General features: G+C 40.3%; 1 protein-coding gene across 2 annotated transcripts in view; it reads left to right on the top strand.

Moving 5' to 3' along the window:
- Kpc2 (Kip1 ubiquitination-promoting complex subunit 2) overlaps positions 1-18423 on the top strand; it is a 104820-nt gene extending 86397 nt beyond the window's left edge. For both annotated transcript variants that reach the window (XM_068381684.1, XM_068381683.1), the window contains one exon: positions 9191-18423. In XM_068381684.1, the coding sequence (XP_068237785.1) occupies positions 9191-9948 (758 nt within the window). In that variant the 3' untranslated portion in view covers positions 9949-18423. The remainder of the gene's footprint in view (positions 1-9190) is intronic.
- The last annotated feature ends 622 nt before the right edge of the window (positions 18424-19045 follow it).

Below are 19045 nucleotides of genomic sequence, written 5' to 3'. Positions count from 1 at the left end.
GTAAATCGATTCTGACGTTTTGTTCATTCTTTCTTAGCTTAAATGTTTTAAATTCTAAATTAAAGGAACTTTTTATTTGGAAAACCTTTCAGTTTTTTCCTTTAGTCAAATAACATATTTTTTTTTGACGATATATAATTGGGCTCTTCTCTTCTCTTAGGTGCGAAATCAAAAGAGAAAGAGAGAGAGAGAGATAGAGACGGAGGGAGAGAGAGGAGAGAAAACGTTCCGTTCAAGCGGGTAACGTTGTTCTCGTGTTACTCTCGTCCCTAGTCTCTGTACGGGGAGAAAGGTAAAACGTTTCTAGGGTTTTATTCTTGTCCCCAGGCTATGTGCGGTGAGAGATTGAAAACGTAGTTTATATGAACTAGCGTTTAGTCTCTTTCCCAGCCACTGAATTTTTTATCTTAATATATGTTTTCTGTTTTTTTTTGCAAGTATTAATGAGCTGCATTTTACGACTGATTTCGCAATTGCTACCTTTTAATGAAGAGTAGAATTGCGTGTTTCAGGTAGAAATCAGTAAAAGTTTCGATTTCAGTGAAATAAGTGCAAAACAGAAAATCGATAAAGTGATATGCGCAAAGTGTTACAGTGTTGCGTCCGAGGGTTCGTCTGTTCGTGCCTGTCGTTCACCTAGTCCGGGACCTCTTGCAAGCTCCCAAGCCCAGGCTAGAAGTAATGTCGAACGACTTATGGGTTCGAGAGGCCTTGATCAACGAACAGACGTTTTCCCTCTGTGGTTTCGGGCGTATCTACCCAAGATCGCCCCACCTACTCTAAGACGAGAGAGCCCATTTATTCCTCGTCTGCGGAAGAGGTTTCTCGTAAGAAACCATGGACCAAGGTCTCGCGGCTTATTAAGCGCAAGTCGGTCCTTTCCGCGCAAGTCCAACGGCCCAGTTGTAGCCACTGGGTCAGTTCGGACTCGCTGCAGTCTTCCGACGACTGCTCACCTCCTAAGAGAGGCAAAGCGGTACCGCATCAGGCAGTCACACCGTCTGTTGCCGCACCTGCTCCTGTAGACCCTAAGTGGTCTTTGCTGCAGACCATGCAGTCTCAGTTAACGTCATTGATGCAGGACTTTCGTGCGGAGAAGGTTGACACTACACCAACCTCTAGCCTACAACCAACCACGGTTGTGCGTCCTGTGGACGCTGAGGCGACCTTCTGCCCCACTCCAAGAGAGTCCCGCCACCCATGCGTTCCAGTGTTCCCTGCCAGCCGCATGTTGACGTTCAGCGACGCACGGAACCTTCCGTTGACGTTCGCGAGGTACAACAACAGTCTAAGTTGTTTTGTTTTGACGCGGTGCGTCAACCTCCGCATTCTAGAGTTGTTTTGACTGCTCAGTCTAGACAGTCAAAGCAGTCTCGAGTGGACACTGTACGTCCTCACACACCTGTTGTGGTTGACAGTTCAGTTGTTGACAGTTCACAGACTGTCAAGCAGTTACATGACGTTGCCTTCTGGTCTGCTACTTATGCACCAGTGAGAGACTCACTGAGGTAACCTAGCTTTTATCGGACAAGGTTCCTGTAGATGAGGAAGTTGCTGTTCTCCCTCCTACTGATATTCCCTTGAGGACTCTGTCAGATGGAGAGGAGCCTTAAGCTGCTTAGCCTCCTATGGACTTTAATTAAATCATGATGATTTTTTTAAGGATCTTCGTCCGGATCTTGTAACTGCTGCTCCTCGTTCGCCTTAACGTCAGAACTTACACTAGGCCTAGCTACTTCGAAGCCGTTGTTTTTAAGCTAGTGCTCTCTCGCTCTCCTAGAGAGCGTTACGTTGGCTAGGCGACTGGTTTTTGCACCAGGAGGAGTTTTAGGGATACAGCCTTTGATTTCCCTTCTTTTAAACTGGCTTATAGAGCGAGAGTCTGATATGACACGAGAGAAGTTCTCGGCTTGGGAGTTCATGCCTCTGCCCAGATAGACTTCTCAATTCTGGTAGACTCGCCCTGGCGCCTAGCCAGGAGACGCTCCAAGTTGTTTACAGGTCAACTTCTCAGCTTTTGTCGAGCCTTTGATGTTTTGCTGTACTATTATATCACACATAACAAGGCTTTCAGGGATGGTAAACGGTTCCGCCTCAGTCGCTAACCCCGTCTGTTGCCACACCTGCTCCCGTAGACCCTAAATGGGCTTTGCTGCAAGACATGCAGTCCAAGCTTGCGTCCTTGATAAAGGACTTAAATGCGGAAAAGAACCTTCTGGCCAACAACCTTCCAACCGGTCGGTTGTGCGCCCTGTTGACGCTGAGGTAACCTACTCGCGTCTGCCAGTTGAGGTGGTTCCTCCTTCTGGCCAACAACCTTCCAACCGGTCGGTTGTGCGCCCTGTTGACGCTGAGGTAACCTACTCGCGTCTGCCAGTTGAGGTGGTTCCTCCACTGATGCGACCCAGTGTGGGTTGCCAGCCGCACGTTGACGTTAAGCGACGCTTGGAGGTGGTTGTTGACGTTCAGGACGTTCAACAACCAGCAGAAGTGACTTGTTGTGACGCAGTGCGTCAACCTCAGCAACCCGTTAGGGTGTTGACTGCACAACCCAGACGGTCTAGACAGTTTCGGGTTGACGCTGTACTTCCTCGCGCACCCATGGTTGTTGACAGTTCACAGACTGTGCAGTAGTTCCATGATATTGCGTCCGGCTCCGTCACGCATCCACCAGTGCGACCGGATTCAGCGAGTCAGACGTTGCCCACTCCGTTGCCGTTTCCTCATCAGTTTCGGATGAGGAACCCTCTGATGAGGACGTTGCTGAACAAGACGATCAGCCCCCAGTCCTGCTATCCATCCAGAAGATGCTGAAGAAGGAACGCTGCTCAGTCAGGCTGTGGATGAGTCTGGTAGGGTCACTGTCATCCGTGGATCAATTTGTGTCACTAGGAAGACTACACCTCCGTCCTCTTCTATACCATCTAGCTTTTCACTGGAAAAAGGACAAGACGCTAGAAGCGGTCTCGATCCCGGTTTCCGGAAAGATAAAGTCTTGTCAGACTTGGTGAAAGGACTATATCAACCTAAGAGAGGGTCTTCCCCTGACTGTTCAGACTCCCAACCACGTTCTCTTCTCGGACGCATCGGACGTAGGCTGGGGTGCGACATTAGACGGTCGTGAATGCTCGGGATTATGGAACTCGATTCAAAGGACAATGCATTTCAACTGCAAGGAGCTACTGGCAGTACGTCTGGCCTGGAAAAGCTTCAGGTCTCTCCTTCAAGGCAAGGTGGTGGAGGTGAACTCGGACAACACCACGGCTTTGGCGTACATCTCCAAGCAAGGAGGGACCTACTCTCTGATGTGTACGAGATCGCAAGGGACCTCCTCACCTGGTCAAAAGGTCTAGACATATCACTAGTAACGAGGTTCATCCAAGGCAACTTGAATGTCATGGCAGATTGTCTCAGTCGGAAGGGACAAATAATTCCAACAGAATGGACCCTCCACAAGGATGTATGCAAGAGACTTTGGGCCACCTGGGGCCAGCCAACCATAGATCTCTTCGCAACCTCGATGACCAAGAGGCTCCCAATATTTTGCTCACCAATCCCGGACCCAGCAGCAGTTCATATAGAGGCCTTTCTCCTAGATTGGTCACATCTAGATCTATATGCATTCCCTCCGTTCAAGATTGTCAACAAGGTACTGCAGAAGTTCGCCTCTCACGAAGGAACAAGGTTGACGCTAGTTGCTTCCCTCTGGCCCGCGAGAGAATGGTTCACCGAGGTACTTCGATGGCTAGTAGACGTTCCCAGAACACTTCCCCTAAGGGTGGACCTTCTACGTCAGCCACACGTAAAGAAGGTACACCAAGGCCTCCACGCTCTTCGTCTGACTGCCTTCAGACTATCGAAAGACTCTCGAGAGCTAGAGGCTTTTCGGAGGAGGCAGCCAGAGCGATTGCTAGAGCAAGGAGAACATCCACCCTTAGAGTCTACCAATCGAAGTGGGAAATCTTCCGAAACTGGTGCAAGTCAGTATCCGTATCCTTGACCAGTACCTCTGTAACTCAAATAGCTGACTTCCTCTTATATCTGAGGAAAGAACGATCTCTTTCAGCTCCCTCTATCAAGGGTTACAGAAGCATGTTGGCATCAGTCTTCCGTCACAGAGGCTTAGATCTTTCCAACAATAAAGATCTACAGGACCTCCTTAAGTCTTTTGAGACCACGAAGGAGCGTCGTTTGGTTACACCTGGTTGGAATTTAGACGTGGTACTAAGATTCCTTATGTCAGACAGGTTCGAACCGCTACAATCAGCCTCCCTGAAAGATCTCACCTTAAAGACTCTTTTCCTGGTATGCTTAGCCACAGCTAAAAGAGTCAGTGAGATTCATGCCTTCAGCAAGAACATCGGATTCTCATCCGAAACGGCTACATGTTCTACAACTTGGTTTTCTAGCCAAAAACGAGCTGCCTTCTCGGCCTTGGCCAATATCGTTCGATATTCCAAACTTATCGTATGGTTGGAAATGAACTAGAAAGAGTCTTATGCCCTGTAAGAGCTCTTAAGTTCTATTTAAAACGAACTAAACCTTTACGAGGCCCGTCTGAAGCTTTATGGTGTTCAGTTAAGAAACCATCTTTGCCTAGTCAAAGAATGCTTTATCCTATTTTATCAGACTGTTAATACGAGAAGCTCATTCCCATCTGAATGAGGAAGACCAAGCTTTGCTGAAGGTAAGGACACACGAAGTTAGAGCTGTCGCAACTTCCGTGGCCTTTAAACAAAATAGATCTCTGCAAAGTATAATCGACGCAACCTATTGAAAAAGCAAGTCAGTGTTCGCGTCTTTTTATCTTAAGAATGTCCAGTCTCTTTACGAGAACTGCTACTCTCTGGGACCATTCGTAGCAACGAGTGTAGTAGTGGGTGAGGGCTCAACCACTACAATTCCCTAATTCCATAATCTTTTTAATCTTTCTCTTGAAATGTTTTATTTTTGTTTTTGGGTTGTCCGGAAGGCTAAGAAGCCTTTCGCATCCTACTTGATTTGGCGGGTGGTCAAAGTCATTTCTTGAGAAGCGCCTAGATTAGAGGTTTTGATGAGGTCCTGTTGTATGGGTTGCAACCCTTGATACTTCAGATCCTAGGGGTCGCTCAGCATCCTAAAAGGATCGCGAGGCTCCGTAAGGAAGACGTACTTAAAAAGGCAGAGTAATTGTTCAAGTCGACTTCCTTACCAGGTACTTATTTATTTCATGTTTGTTATTTTGAATAACTACTAAAATGAAATAAAAAATCCTTAGCTCATAATAATGTAAACAATTATTGCTGGTCTCTACCCACCCCCCTGGGTGTGAATCAGCTTATATAATCACCGGCTAAGTTTAATATTGAAAAATGTTATTTTTATAATAAAATAAATTTTTGAATATACTTACCCGGTGATTATATATTAAAGGACCCTCCCTTCCTCCCCAATAGAGACCCAGTGGACCGAGGAGAAAATTGAGTTCTGTGTTTACATTGAGTACTGAGTACCTGCACGACAGATGGCGCTGTTGAAGTACACCCCCTACCTGCATTGCGATCGCTGGCGGATTTTTAACGTAGAGTTTTCTGTCGAGCAACAGAGTTGCAGCTTATATAATCACCGGGTAAGTATATTCAAAAATTTATTTTATTATAAAAATAACATATTTTGATAATTCTGGATTTTCAATCATACAACAAGCTAGTCTATAGAGTGATGGTTTTGCTATTCACCAGTTGTATTATACAATAGATATGACAAACATTAAAATTTGTCTGTATTTTGGGTTGTGTTATAACGGGAAATATATGGTGTTTACACCTATCCTGGTTGTAATTTTAACCATTTTTCAAGTTATTAGAACTTTAAAGTATATTAAATGTTTTATTTATTTACAAGAACAATTTGATATTATAAAGAAATACAGTATAGTACAAAGAAAGTATTTGAAATGGGTAGTAAACACATTTGAATAGGCAAATTGCTGGTTGCCATGGCCGCAATGGAATTATTTCTGTTAGTTGTGTGTTTCAAAATTCGCGATTTTCCATTTACACGAGGTCATTAATCGACCAAATTCTCGCATAATTCGGGACTCTACTGTATATATATATATATATATATATATATATATATATATATATATATATATATATATATATATATATATATATATATATATATATATATATATATATCTATATATATCTATACTGTATATATACTGTATCTATATATATATACTTCCAGATACCAGTCCAGCCGTCATCAAGGAAGTATCTAAGAATCATCCATGACAACAGGCAATACCAGCTCAATGTGTCATGCTTCAGTCTTTAACAATATCTCAGGTTTTCTTTCGAGTTTTTACCCTACTGTTTACCTGGGCCCACATGATTGCCATTGTCTCCTAAGATATCGGGGCAGCTGGCTGATTCTAGCAGACTTGGTGGTGACCCTTCTTCAACACCGAGACAAGACTCCTCAAATTTTGTTGCGATCTGGGGATCGTGATAAATCTCTAGCAGTCATCCCTGCTTCTATCACAGACTGGCTTCCATCACAGAGATGGGTATACCTAGGAATGATCATCGACACCAACCTGCAGAAAGTCTTCCCATCAGACAACAGAATCCAAAGGCTGAAGAAGGCAAGCCCCTTTCTCCAATGAGATTTTCTCCTAGCTCAGTGGTGGGTACGTCTCATGGGTCATCTGACATCTGTGTTTCATCTTGTCCGCAGTGGCTACCTATAAATTCAATCTCTTCAGTAGGAGATAAAATCCAGGTGGGTTTAGCACAATAACTCTCCAGATACGCTGGTCCCTCTTGTCACAGATAATCTGAGCAGTGACTCCGATGCTCAGTTCTCTTTGAATCATCTAGTAGCCAACCAAATTCTGACTTTGTGTGCTTCCCTGACCAGTGGATCAGTTTGTGAGGTCCCTGAATAACAGGTTCCCGCTCTACTGTTCACCATTCCTGGATCCCCAGGTTCTCTGGCAAGATACATTCCAGCAATGGTGGGACAAACATTGATGCTTATGCCTTTACCCCCTTTCTGTCTGATGAGAAGGGTTCTCAACAAGACGAGATCATCTGCAAACAACCTCATAGCTCCACTATGGCCTTATGCGGAATGGTTCCCGGACTTTCTTCAGCTCCTGCCGGAAGTCCGCGACACAATCTACTCGGACAACCACACGGGAACATTTTCCACAAGGGCGTGGAATCTCTACGGCTTTACGCCTGGAGAGATATCCAGCATCTCTTCTCTTAGAGAGGCTTTGTGCAATAAGTTGCAAAGAGGATGTCTAGCTACCTACGGAGGTCTTCGGCTGCAGTCTACCAAGCCAAGTGGATTGTCTTCTGTGGTTGGTGTCGTGGAAGGGGTATCTCTCCCCCTGGATGCCACTACTGTATTCCATCAATAGCTGAGTTACAAGTATACCTTCAGGAGTGAAAAACACTTTTTGGTCTTGGCGGTGAAAGGCTACCGCTTATGCTTGAGCCTTGCCTTTAGGCTGACAGGGGTTAGCATTTCCTCTTCGTTGGACTTCTGTCTCCTAATACGGAGTTTCGAACGTTCTTGCCTTCATTTGGAAGTTATACCACCATCATGGAATGGGGTTCTCGTCCTTCTGTCCCTGAAGGGTGCTTTCTACATACCATTATGCCAGGCATCAGATCTTCACCTGACTTTGAAGACAGTTTTCCTGCTCGTGTTGGCTTCGACCAAGAGAGTTAGCAAACTTCATGATCTTTCCTATGACGTCTTCCGTCTCTTATTCAAGGGGATGGTGGGGGGATGGTAATGCTTGGCTTCATCCCTAAGTTTATTGCCAAGACTCAAAATCTGGGAGTAGCGGATCCTAGAATTGTTCCTTCCGGATTGGGAGTCTTTGTAATGTAACCGATGATCCAGATCAACTGTTACTTTGTCCAGTAAGGAGTTTGAAATACTATCTCAAAAGAATTACAGCAGCTTGCCCCAGAGTGTCAGCGCTCTTTGTCAGGACGGGGAAGGTCAAGAGGAGGATCACCAAGAACACGATCTCTGCTTGGATTCGCAAGGTCATAGACCGAGCATTGAATCCCGATCCTTCTCCACAGACGACAACCCAGAGCTCATGACATTAGGGGCATTCACACGTATCTAGTGTTCAAGAAGAACTACTCTGTGACGCAGGATTTACAAGCTGGCGTGTGGAAGCATCAGAAGACCTTCACCGCCCACTTCCTGCCAGATGTGACCCACAGGAACATGAAGACGTTCTCCATTGGCCCTGGGGTGGCTGCACAACAAGTGGTTTAAATACTTCAGGCTCCTTGATCGACAAGTAGCAGGTAGTTGAGGGCAAAGGTTACCCAGGATTAGTCTTGGATAAATGTTAAGAATGACTGGCTCTTTCTTTCTTTCATCTTCCCCTCTTTTGGGAAACAGTGCCTATGGTCCTCTGCAAGCTGGCCTCCTCTATCTGCGGGTAAAACCATTTTCTTTGTGTAACCTGGTATAGAAATAATACTTCTTGCATCCCCATACCCCCTGGCAAGGTGGGATTGGGTAACATCTATGGTTGATTCAAAGATTCATACGTTTTGAGAATTCTTACCTAGACTAGTCACAATGCTTGTATCACATAATTATACAGAGTGCTCAAGCCGCTAAAGCGTGCTTTGTACATAAAATTTAGCGACGTGTCAAGGTTTCTCCCTTTTATGTTTGAAGCACATACGGGAAAACCCTGGGTCAAAAACCAGCCAGTTGGTTCGGACTTGCACCCACCTAAAGGGTTAGTCATTCTTATTAAAGAGCGAAAGGGTTTGCATTTAGTGTTGCAAAAAATGACAAATTTAAAGTAATTTGTATTTTTCCCTAATGTTACAAACCTTGGGCTCTTTTTACAAATTTGGCCTGCCAGCAACTAAGGGGGGGGGGTTAATTACACCTCGCTAAAAGTCTTATGGCTAGTCTTCCAGCTTCGCCGAAAGAATATCCCTAATAAATAGTTCAAGGGTTGCATTGTTAGGAAAAATACACATTACTTTAGATTTGTTATTTTAATTTGCTATAGTTAAGGTTTTATCAATGACATGAGTTTTTTACATTGAAGTTTGGACCATTTTGTTTTATTGAAAATATGCATGTGTATTTACAATCATGAACATGTTTTCCTTGTAATGTGTATTTAATTTGCCATTTGTAGCTCTGATGATGCTGTTTGAAAGTCCTACCAATGCCAACATGTGGTTGAGCGACCCTGATACTCATCCAGTTGTCAGCCAAGTGTTGAGGATATATCATGCAGAAAAACACAGTCTCAACCATAAACGATCTGTGTCTGGGTCTTCAAGTACCCTTCCAAGCTCCGCCGCTAGCAGCTCAACAGAATATCATCAGCCTTTCTCAAGGTCAACTACACCTCCCAGAAATAATTCCAGTACAGGTACTGGTTTTAGTGTCAGAAATGATGGTCACTCTCATCAGTTGCCTCATGCAAGTTTTATAAGAAATTCCAGTAATGGCAGCTTTAGGAATGACATTGAGCCAAATCTGCAGTGGTCCCCTGGCACTCCTGGTGTGTCTGGCCATATTCCCTCAGTTTCGTCAACTGTTCTATCACCTCATATAGATCCCTTACCTAACTCACGCACATCAAGTCTGTCTAGCCATATTCCTTTGGTTTCATCGCTTGTTCCATCTCGTATTGAAAATCGCATTATCAATGTTGCATCAAGTCAGCAGAGGCAAACAGGTATAGAGGAACCTATGTCCCACTCTGGGTCACCAGTAAGAGGGATGTTTGGGTATCGTACTGTGTCTGGTATTGCTAATGGAGGCCCCCGGCAATTAAGTGAAACTATCACCTGTGAATCAGGTATGGCACATACTAACACAAGTACGACTGCCGATATCGAAATGTTAGACTCAAATCAAGATTCGCAAGCTATGGATACTCAGTAAACAATTGAAGGAATTGAAGGAACAAAAATATCTATCCTCATATGTTTGCCATGTCTTTTGTTGCCTTGTTTATCATCTCCTGCCATGTGGCTACATATAGTCCCAGAGCTCGGGGGGTTTTATTTATGATTTTGAGTGCAAAAGGTCTGTTAGTTGTTTCTATAGTCGAATTTTCTCAGGAATTCTAAAATCTATTTCTTACAAACCCAGCGGTAGCCTCTTTTTCAGAAATGCACATTGAATATGGGTACCCCTTGTGAAAATTAACTTTCTCTATGGCGCCTCCCAATGTCATACATTTCAATTCAAATGTTCATTTGCCAAATGTTAATGTATAAAGTGCCTCCAAATAATTATTTTTTGGTAACGATACCTTTCTATGATTCATTTGATGTGACTAATGTAGGATTATTTCGTTGTTGTTTTTTTAAATTTCAGATTATCAAAGATGTCACAGAAAGTTATTGTGAATAAGTGGCATATTGTAATTTTCTCTTTTTCAGATTTTCTACCAATGAAATGCCAATATATTGTTGTACATGCAGTTGAAATAACTTATTCTTTCTAGTGTCTCAAAGTATATTTATTTTGAACATTAACATGTCATAGCTTTCAATTGTTTGCAATGTAAATTAGATGTGTACACAAACAAATAATTGCGTTTTGAATTATACCAAGAAATGAATGATAATTTAAACTACAACATAGCATTACTTTTTGTGTTGCAATGAAATAGTTAAATATGCAAAGGTCATGGCCCATGGGCATAGTAGTATCTATATATTTTAATGCTATCATGCTAGCAGCAAACTGTTCTCTATGTATCCTAATCAAATCATTCATTTCATGATGACACAAAGTTTACTGTCCATCATCAAAGTCAGATTCATCACTAGAGTCAAACTGAGTTTGATTATCAGTCACATCTATGTTGATGTCATCTTCTGAATCATGACTAAGAAGACGTACCACACTGTGGAATTGGTATCCATTAAACCAGTCAATAATAAATGAGTTGCCGACCAGTTTCCATCCGTGTTCCTCGGCTCGAGTTGTGCACGGTTGAGGACGTTTGGCATTTTTCCACATGGCAGCAACATAGTTGGTTCTGTGGATTTGATTGAGCAGGACTTTCTGACATGGTGGCATGCTGCTAGGATTAATTCCTTGAATTTTTTCTAAAGAATTTTCATTCCTCTTTGGTGCATACATCTGTTGGAAAAAAAGAAAATCTAGCATCATTGATGCTGTTGAGTTTGGGCAAACCATACAATGCACAAGTGAACTTTTCAATAGAAGCCAAACCTTCAGGAGTGACTACAGCATTAACCCCCAGGTTTGCAAAAGCTTCCTTAAAACTGTCATGCTTCAAAATGAACTGCAAGGCTTTCAATTTTCCTTTGTTCATAAATGATGGTGTGTAGTCTGAACCAGTGAAGGCATGCAATGCTGGTAAAGCATCAATCATGGCTCGATCCATATGATCCACCAGCAGTGAGATATTAATGTGTCTCCTTGTGTTGTTACTGCTAAGGCCAGCGTCCATCCAAATAGTGAAACTGCTGGCATTCGTATGATTTGCAATGTGATACAGGAGCAAAATAAACACATCTGCTTACGAACTTCTGATGACTACTGAAGAACATCTGTTCTTTTCTAGGATGTGATGTAGATGGTACATAATCCGTGTATCAGCTTCTTCATGGAGACATCTAAGCTTTGGGATCTCTTCTCTGTGGACTTTTCCGTCCCTGGTATTGAAGGAGTAGCAGGTTTTGTCAAGAGCGAGATAGACTATGTGACCAGCCAAGATATTTATATGTGTGTTCAGTCCAATCTGACAGGAGGAACTGAAAAAATGCTGTCTTGAAAGCTGATGACCACAATGCCTTCTGCCAGTCTTTTGGACACTTCTGCTTTGGCCCTGCTATGGTGTATGTTGCATTGTCATTTCCACGTCTTGGAGTGTTCCACATCTTTAATAGAAGGAGTGATGTAGGTGTCAGAAACCAAATCTATTCGATGAGACAGCATCTGGCACAACCGACAGATGATTAGCTGAGCCAATTCCCCAAATGTTGGTGGTAAATTCTACAGTGTGTGCAACAAGAACATGGCGTCGATGATGGTAATGTCCGTTTCACTAGGAAGGGGTGTGCTGTCTACCATGCCTTCAATCTTGTGAAGGAGCTTGGCCTTATCTGTTTTGTTGATGCTTCCGTCAACATGTGCCAATGATAGGGGTACGGGCGTGAGAGGGTAGGTAAAGACTAGCTCTAGGTCAACATTCTGTGTGGTACTAAGGTAGAAAAGACGTCCAAACAAATCTCTGGTGCCCTTCATATCATTAACATTATCAGCCAAAGACTGTGCTTGCCTTTTGATATGCTCTGTTGGAGTGTCAGAGCCTGCAAAGAGGATTTGAAAGAATGTCAGAAGCGATGTAGGAGTGTCTATTTGCTATTTGATCTTCTGCTAGAGCTTCAGCAGTCAGTGGATCTGGTAGGTTTTTCTGTTTGGTCTTTGCACTGAATACAAGAGAATGAATACACAATGCTACTTCCTTGATGTTGTGCTCATCAAATGTTGCCAGACATATTGCAGAATCTGGTGTGAGAGTGCGACTATAAATTATTGTGCCAGACTTATTGCTCTACTTTGTCTGCTTCAGTGTTGGATAAGTGTTCAATATTTTCTGGCAAAGTGACTGGGCAGAATATGTTGATTCATCAGATTCCAAGCTTGACATATACCTGCCATGTATTGAGGTAAGCAGTTCAGCACCTTCGTTTTCAATGAATGTTTTGTCAATGTAAGCAGTCTTGTGGGCTTGTGATTTTTCGGATCCATGATTGGATGTCACCAGTTCTCTCTGGGCACGTTGAAGGAAAAATTTTCTGCAGGAGTGGTGATATTTGACCTCTTTAGAGATGAGGTCAATACCAGCAATTTTTGCCAAAAGCTGTCCATCACACAGTGTCTGTGCTGCAGTTTGGATACTTTGGGCACTCACAATGGTTTCACAGTTGCCTAGTCTTTCTTTTGGCTTGTTTATTCCTGCTGACTTTTCACTGCAGTTACAGAACAAGCATAGTTTTGGGAAAATCCCTGTGCTAGATGCTGAGTTATGTTCAATGCTGGATCGTAAGGTTTTTCAGATGTATTTGCCTTTGCATGTAAATTGTCTGGTATGGTCTGACAAACAGCAGTGAAACTTTTATAACAGTGAGAGTGATACCCATCTGTATCACCATAATAGGCAGGAAGCTTAACTGAAAAGTATTTTGAATCTTTGAATAATTTTCGCCGTGCACCATCAGCATGTTTGACTTTCTCCCATGAATCTGGATCAAATGTCTTTACCTCATCCATGCATTTTCCAGTGGTATGGAGAATACAAGAGATCTTATTTGCCATTTTTTACACTACACTAATAACCTGAAAGCACAAATAATATTTATGCGACATCACCATCACCATTACCACCACCATTACCATTCACTTATTCGCGACAACTTTTGGCGACATTTAGGCTTATCTGAAAGAACAAAAATCAAAACAATCAAACATTAATCACACCAAATGAAGCATAATAAGGTATTCTTAACATAAAATAATTATTTGGAGGCATTATATACATTTAAATTTGGGAAATGCGCATTTAAATTAATATGTATGGAGATTGCTCTTTTTCACAAGGGGTACCCAGATTTAACGTCAGTTTCTGAAAAAACGGCTACCGCTGTGTTTGTAAGATATAGATTTTTGAATTCCTGAAAAAATTCTTCTATAGAAACAACTAACAGACCTTTTGCACTCAAAAACATAAATAAAACCCTCCGAGCCCTCGGACTAATATAGGATGCAGTCTCCTATACTGTATTTTATTTTCCAGCTGCACCTTTGATTCTAACAATGACCCCATTGCCTTTTACTGCTATGCTACTATTGATGTGTTATTTGAAAAATATACTTTTGCTTGTTCTTTGGCTTCTGATTTCATCTCCCTCACAGCCCTCTTTGAAGATTTCATTGGTGCATGATGTTTTCCTGGCATCTTGGGAATCTTTGTTGTAGAGGTCCTCCTTTCTGGATTTCAGGACACAAATCCTCCTTGCCAGGTTTCAGACTAATGGGGGTCTCCTGTGCTTCTGCTTTCTAAGTTGAGTGGGCACTTGTAGAGACAATAGGCATGCTGCTTGAGATTCTTGTGCCTCATGGCATCTTACGCCTGCAATTGGTTACTTGCCAACCATGAATACTTGTGAATGGCTTTGTAGGACCATTGTTTATACTTGTGAATGGCTTGTAGAACCATTGTTTTCTACTGTCTCCTTCATAGAGATTTCCTGTCATCCATGAGTTTGGACTGACTTGCAGGAAATTTCAGTGAAAATGGTCACAGTTGTAGTCTCCCCTGTGGTTAGTGGTCAAGGAAACTTGAATATACACACCTTTCCAATCCCTCTCAACTCTTTTGCATAACTTCTGCCTATTCACTTTAGATAACCTTTCTAAAGGATGTAAATATATTATTTTATTTTTCATTGAATTATTAAAGTTTTCACCTGCAGCAAATGGCATTTTCTAATCATAGGTCAGAATGAAAATAACAGATTTTAGTAAAAAATAAAATAGTTTTTGTATACAGTACATACAGGCCTCTGTTCAGCACAGTATTATTTCTATGAACCTGATGCTTATATTGCTTGTCTTGAAGCTTGGCTTATATCGATGTTTACCCCAAAAGCTAAAAAATTATGTCCTTTCATGTAGAAAGTTTGTTTATGGAAGCACACAAGAAGTTGGATCAAAGTAGGGTTAAAGACTTGAAGGTCAGGGTTCATGATATAAGTGCAATCACAACTTTTTGATTTTTGGAGAAATCTTTTTTATGGATACGGTTTTAACAGCATCTCAGTGGCAACCAAGTTTGTCTTTTTCTAAACATTATCTTAAAGAACGTTGGTATGCTTATCAAGATTGCTGGGCTGTAGGGGCTATAGAGGTTGCTTGTGATTGGTTCTAATAAAAATGTTTTATTAATTGATTCAGGATAAATAATTTTTAATTAAATGTTGGGTAACACGGTGTTGAGTAAATTATGCAATAAAGTAATATTTAAGGAAACAGTCTGAAGATTCAAGGTACAAACTTTAGTTTCAGGCTTTATTTTTAACCATGAGAGTAGACTGAAGGCGAGTCTAGCTAATTAGTTAAGTTTTACTATTTTAAAACTGCCATTGACTTATCTATTTCCTTAACTGGCAATTCATCTCCATCAGAGTGTGGGAGTCGGCAATATGCATTTTAATGTTAAAATTTTTTATCATCTAATATTTATATAAATACCCTTCCTCCTCCCCAATAACTAGTGGCGTCAAGTGTATGGGCTAAAAGACAGGAGACAGTACGGCATAACCCAAGCCATAGTTCTTGCCATTTGCTCATTTTCTAGTTTGTCTCAGTACTATATTAGAGGCCAAACCCCATCGGAAGGAAAGTAAATGGTAATTTTTTACTTTTTGTGGTAAATGTCTATAAACAGAGCTTGACAAAGAAGCATTATGATCATCGAGTGAATATAGAAATAATTATTTTTACTGACATTACATTAGTGTACAGTAAGTTATCCTGGTATTCTTTAAAGGAAATGTTTATGAGATTTTACTTATTTCACTTAAGTATACTGTATTTATTTGTGTTAGTGTGTTAAAATCTGATTCTTAAAAGTTTTTTTAAGTTTCTTATTCCTCTTTTTATTTTAGCTTTTATTTTCGGAAACAGAATTGTCAGAAATGCAGTTGTAAATATATTGTACAGTATATATATTTTTAGTTATACATGATTAGTTTATTAGTATATGTTATGAGTTATGTAGAATTATCTGTGAGGGCTTAGATATATATATGAAATCTGTTATGCAATAGGTTGCTGTCTTGATAACAATAATTATTATTACTACATTACTATAATTCAGAGATGGCTTGACTGATTGATTTAGAATGAAACTTGGTTGAAAAGTTGGGCAATAAATTTTGCCAATGTACAATACCAGGAACAGTATTTTCAAGTTTTTTCCCGGCAACTGGGGTTTTAATTAAAATTGTATTCAGGTGTACATTAGACCAAGTGCTGTTGAAGTGCTAAGAGTTGGCAAGAGTTTCCACTGCATCCAGGGAATGATTAACACCTGCAGTGACTAAACTTGGTAAGTTTTACCCTTCATATTAATTATAAAATAAAGGAGGAATGTTACCCCATATATAGTACTGTGTTTGAATAAATCATATATATCTGTTTTTTGAATAGACAGGTTTTTCCCTTTACAAGTGCAAATGACTGTTATCGAATCTCTTCTGTGTAAAATTTGAAAGGGCAATACCTTTGGTTAATGTGATATGTTCAATTCTAGAGGTACTAGTGTTAGACATGTAACTTTTTCTTTCTCATTTTACAGTAACTTTTTGTGAGGGTTACTCAAGGTGCAGTAAAAGCAGGAGTACCTTTGGTTTATGCAAGTTTTAACTTGTGCATATTACTTGCATGATAAATTGGGCTTGAAATGCACTGTTTAGTCACAATTATGATTTGTGAATCTTATTAAAAAATTGACTAAATCTTGCTCTTTATTTATGATGATAATTTATCGATTCCTGACACACATAATTGTGGATTGTTTTATTAAGTTCTTCGTCTTTAATAAAACTGATCTTTATAAATTACTAATTTCATCAAACAATGTAATATCACAGAAATTAGATAAATTTTTTTCGTTTTCTGTTGCATGACTGATGTGAAAACATATTTCTGTGCTGTGAAATTATGTGATACTTAAATCCCCCCACCCCCCAAAGTTTGACTCACACACTGGCGATTGGCTAAGAACAATGTTACTTGTAATTTTTCATGAAAGAATTATTACTTGACTTCTAATCATATAGACTGTTAAAACATCATTATATTTTAAGCAGACCCATTAACCAACTATATGAAACACCTCAAAACATCCTATGGGTTGGAGATTTGTCCCATTTTCTAATTTGATATATTTACACTATGTTGTGAATAGATAGCTGATGAACATGTGACAAAATGTGCTGTATAATTCTCATATAATGTAGTTTGGGAGTAATTATTTGATAAGATTTAAACCTACGCCATTTGAGGAAGGTATTGCAAATGCAGTGACTTCATTATGGGTTAATGTATCAGTTTGAAGATTATACTTTCAAAGTTCAGGCACATCCTTTAAAACTCTGCCATGGGGGTCTCATAAAACTCATGCCGGTCCCAAGCCCGGACCAAAGAGGAGGGTTGAGAGAAGGGCGTCTTTTAGCTGCTGAAATTTGCTGTGGAGTTTAATATGAATCATAGGGGGGAAAGGTTGTGCCCCAACGGCAATAATGAGAAACCCTTGAATAATATCTTGAGTTTTGGGGGTTATTAAGGCAAATAGGCAGTACTTCTAGTCAACTTATCCTGTTAACCAGTTGAAACCCTATAAGTTATTTCATAGGAGCAAATAACTTTCATTTGTAGTGAATCTTTGCTTAATCATACTATGGGGTCTAGTTGAGTATCTCCAAACATTAGGCTACTGTGCACCAACACTACAATTCACATTTCAAATGCTAGGCTACTGTGCAACATTGTTTACCAGTCTCATTCAATCTGATTTAGGGAGGTTATACGGCATTTTTTGATAATGTTCTCTTCATATCTAATTTAGTTCTTATGAATTTATTTAAGTTACAGTATAGGCATTCCTTTGCTCATACTGCTTTTACAAATTGTATCTCTATAAATAAGGTTAGGACCACATTATAAATTGCTTTATTTAACAGTCAACCTAGAGATTATACTTATGTTAAAATATTATTATGTAGTTTAACCAAGAAAAAAATATTATTAGTAGCTTAACCATACCACAGTTCAACTTGATTGAAAAGCTTAATTTTGACGTAACTTACCTTTTTTTTTGGCCTTTAAGACTAAAATTAAAATTTTGGAAGGAAGAACCATAATACAGAATATTTTATTATTGTAAAGTCATATTATGGGACAAAATTTTCTTGTTCAGTTTTAGTAATTAGAAATTTTCTAAAGCATTTACTGTCTTTTCCTAATTTTTCTGTACTCCAAAGGTGATGGTAAAATACAAAGGTGATGGTAAAATACAAAACCCCCAAAATTCCAATCCTCAGTTCTCACTTCTTTTACTAAGTATCATTGTCCAACTTTTAACATTTACTATAGCACCTAAGGTGGTCATAATGTTTATAAATCCAATCCAAAACCCCAATCAACTATTGGGAACACTTATTTGTTAATTTATATTTCTTAGGTTTAGCATCTTTAGCCAATTGTTTAGTAGATTTGTTTTAGGGTGAAGTAAAAAAAGAATTTATTTTTCACATTGATTGGTTATTGTATTACTAATGTATCATGATTTTGAATAAATTGAAAAAAATTCTCTTAGTTTTTATACTGTTAACTAGATTTACTGTTGTAATACAATACAAAGCCTTAAACAATACAATAACTTGATTCACCAGACAGATTGGGGGACTTGCCCTGTGATAAGTAATGAAGACCCAGTTAGTATCGCCTATAAACTGTACCACTCGCTCCAGTTTATAGCCTCCTCTTGCTCATACTTAATACCTGGGCTTCTTAATAGAATTATGATCCGGCAAAGTAGGACTCCTCCACTCGAGTCAGCGCAGCCTTCACTTTAATATTAGACCTATGATGGGGGGCTGGTTGAAGCAGGAAATGTAGCTGGAAAGGACTCAGGGTTTGTATAGTTGGAAAAAAAGAAAAAGTACCTTTAAAACTTTGTGATTTTTTTCATATGTTCAAACCTTCGTCCTTTAAAAGGAGACAACCTTAGGAAGGAGGTAGTCCTTATAACCAAACTGATTGACTGGCTTACTTTCCCAATACAGTAATTGTCAAGACACTTGGTCCTGTACAAGAAAGGTCATGAGGACTCCTGTTAAGCACCTGAGCATGGAGGTATTATTATTATTATTACTTGCTAAGCTACAACTCAATTTGAAAAAGCTGGCCCCTCTACAGATCCTACAGCTCC

The sequence above is a fragment of the Palaemon carinicauda genome, chromosome 10 (genome assembly GCF_036898095.1).
Source record: "Palaemon carinicauda isolate YSFRI2023 chromosome 10, ASM3689809v2, whole genome shotgun sequence".
Classification (NCBI taxonomy): Eukaryota; Metazoa; Arthropoda; class Malacostraca; order Decapoda; family Palaemonidae; genus Palaemon; species Palaemon carinicauda.
This window is presented reverse-complemented; position numbering and strand designations above follow the sequence as displayed.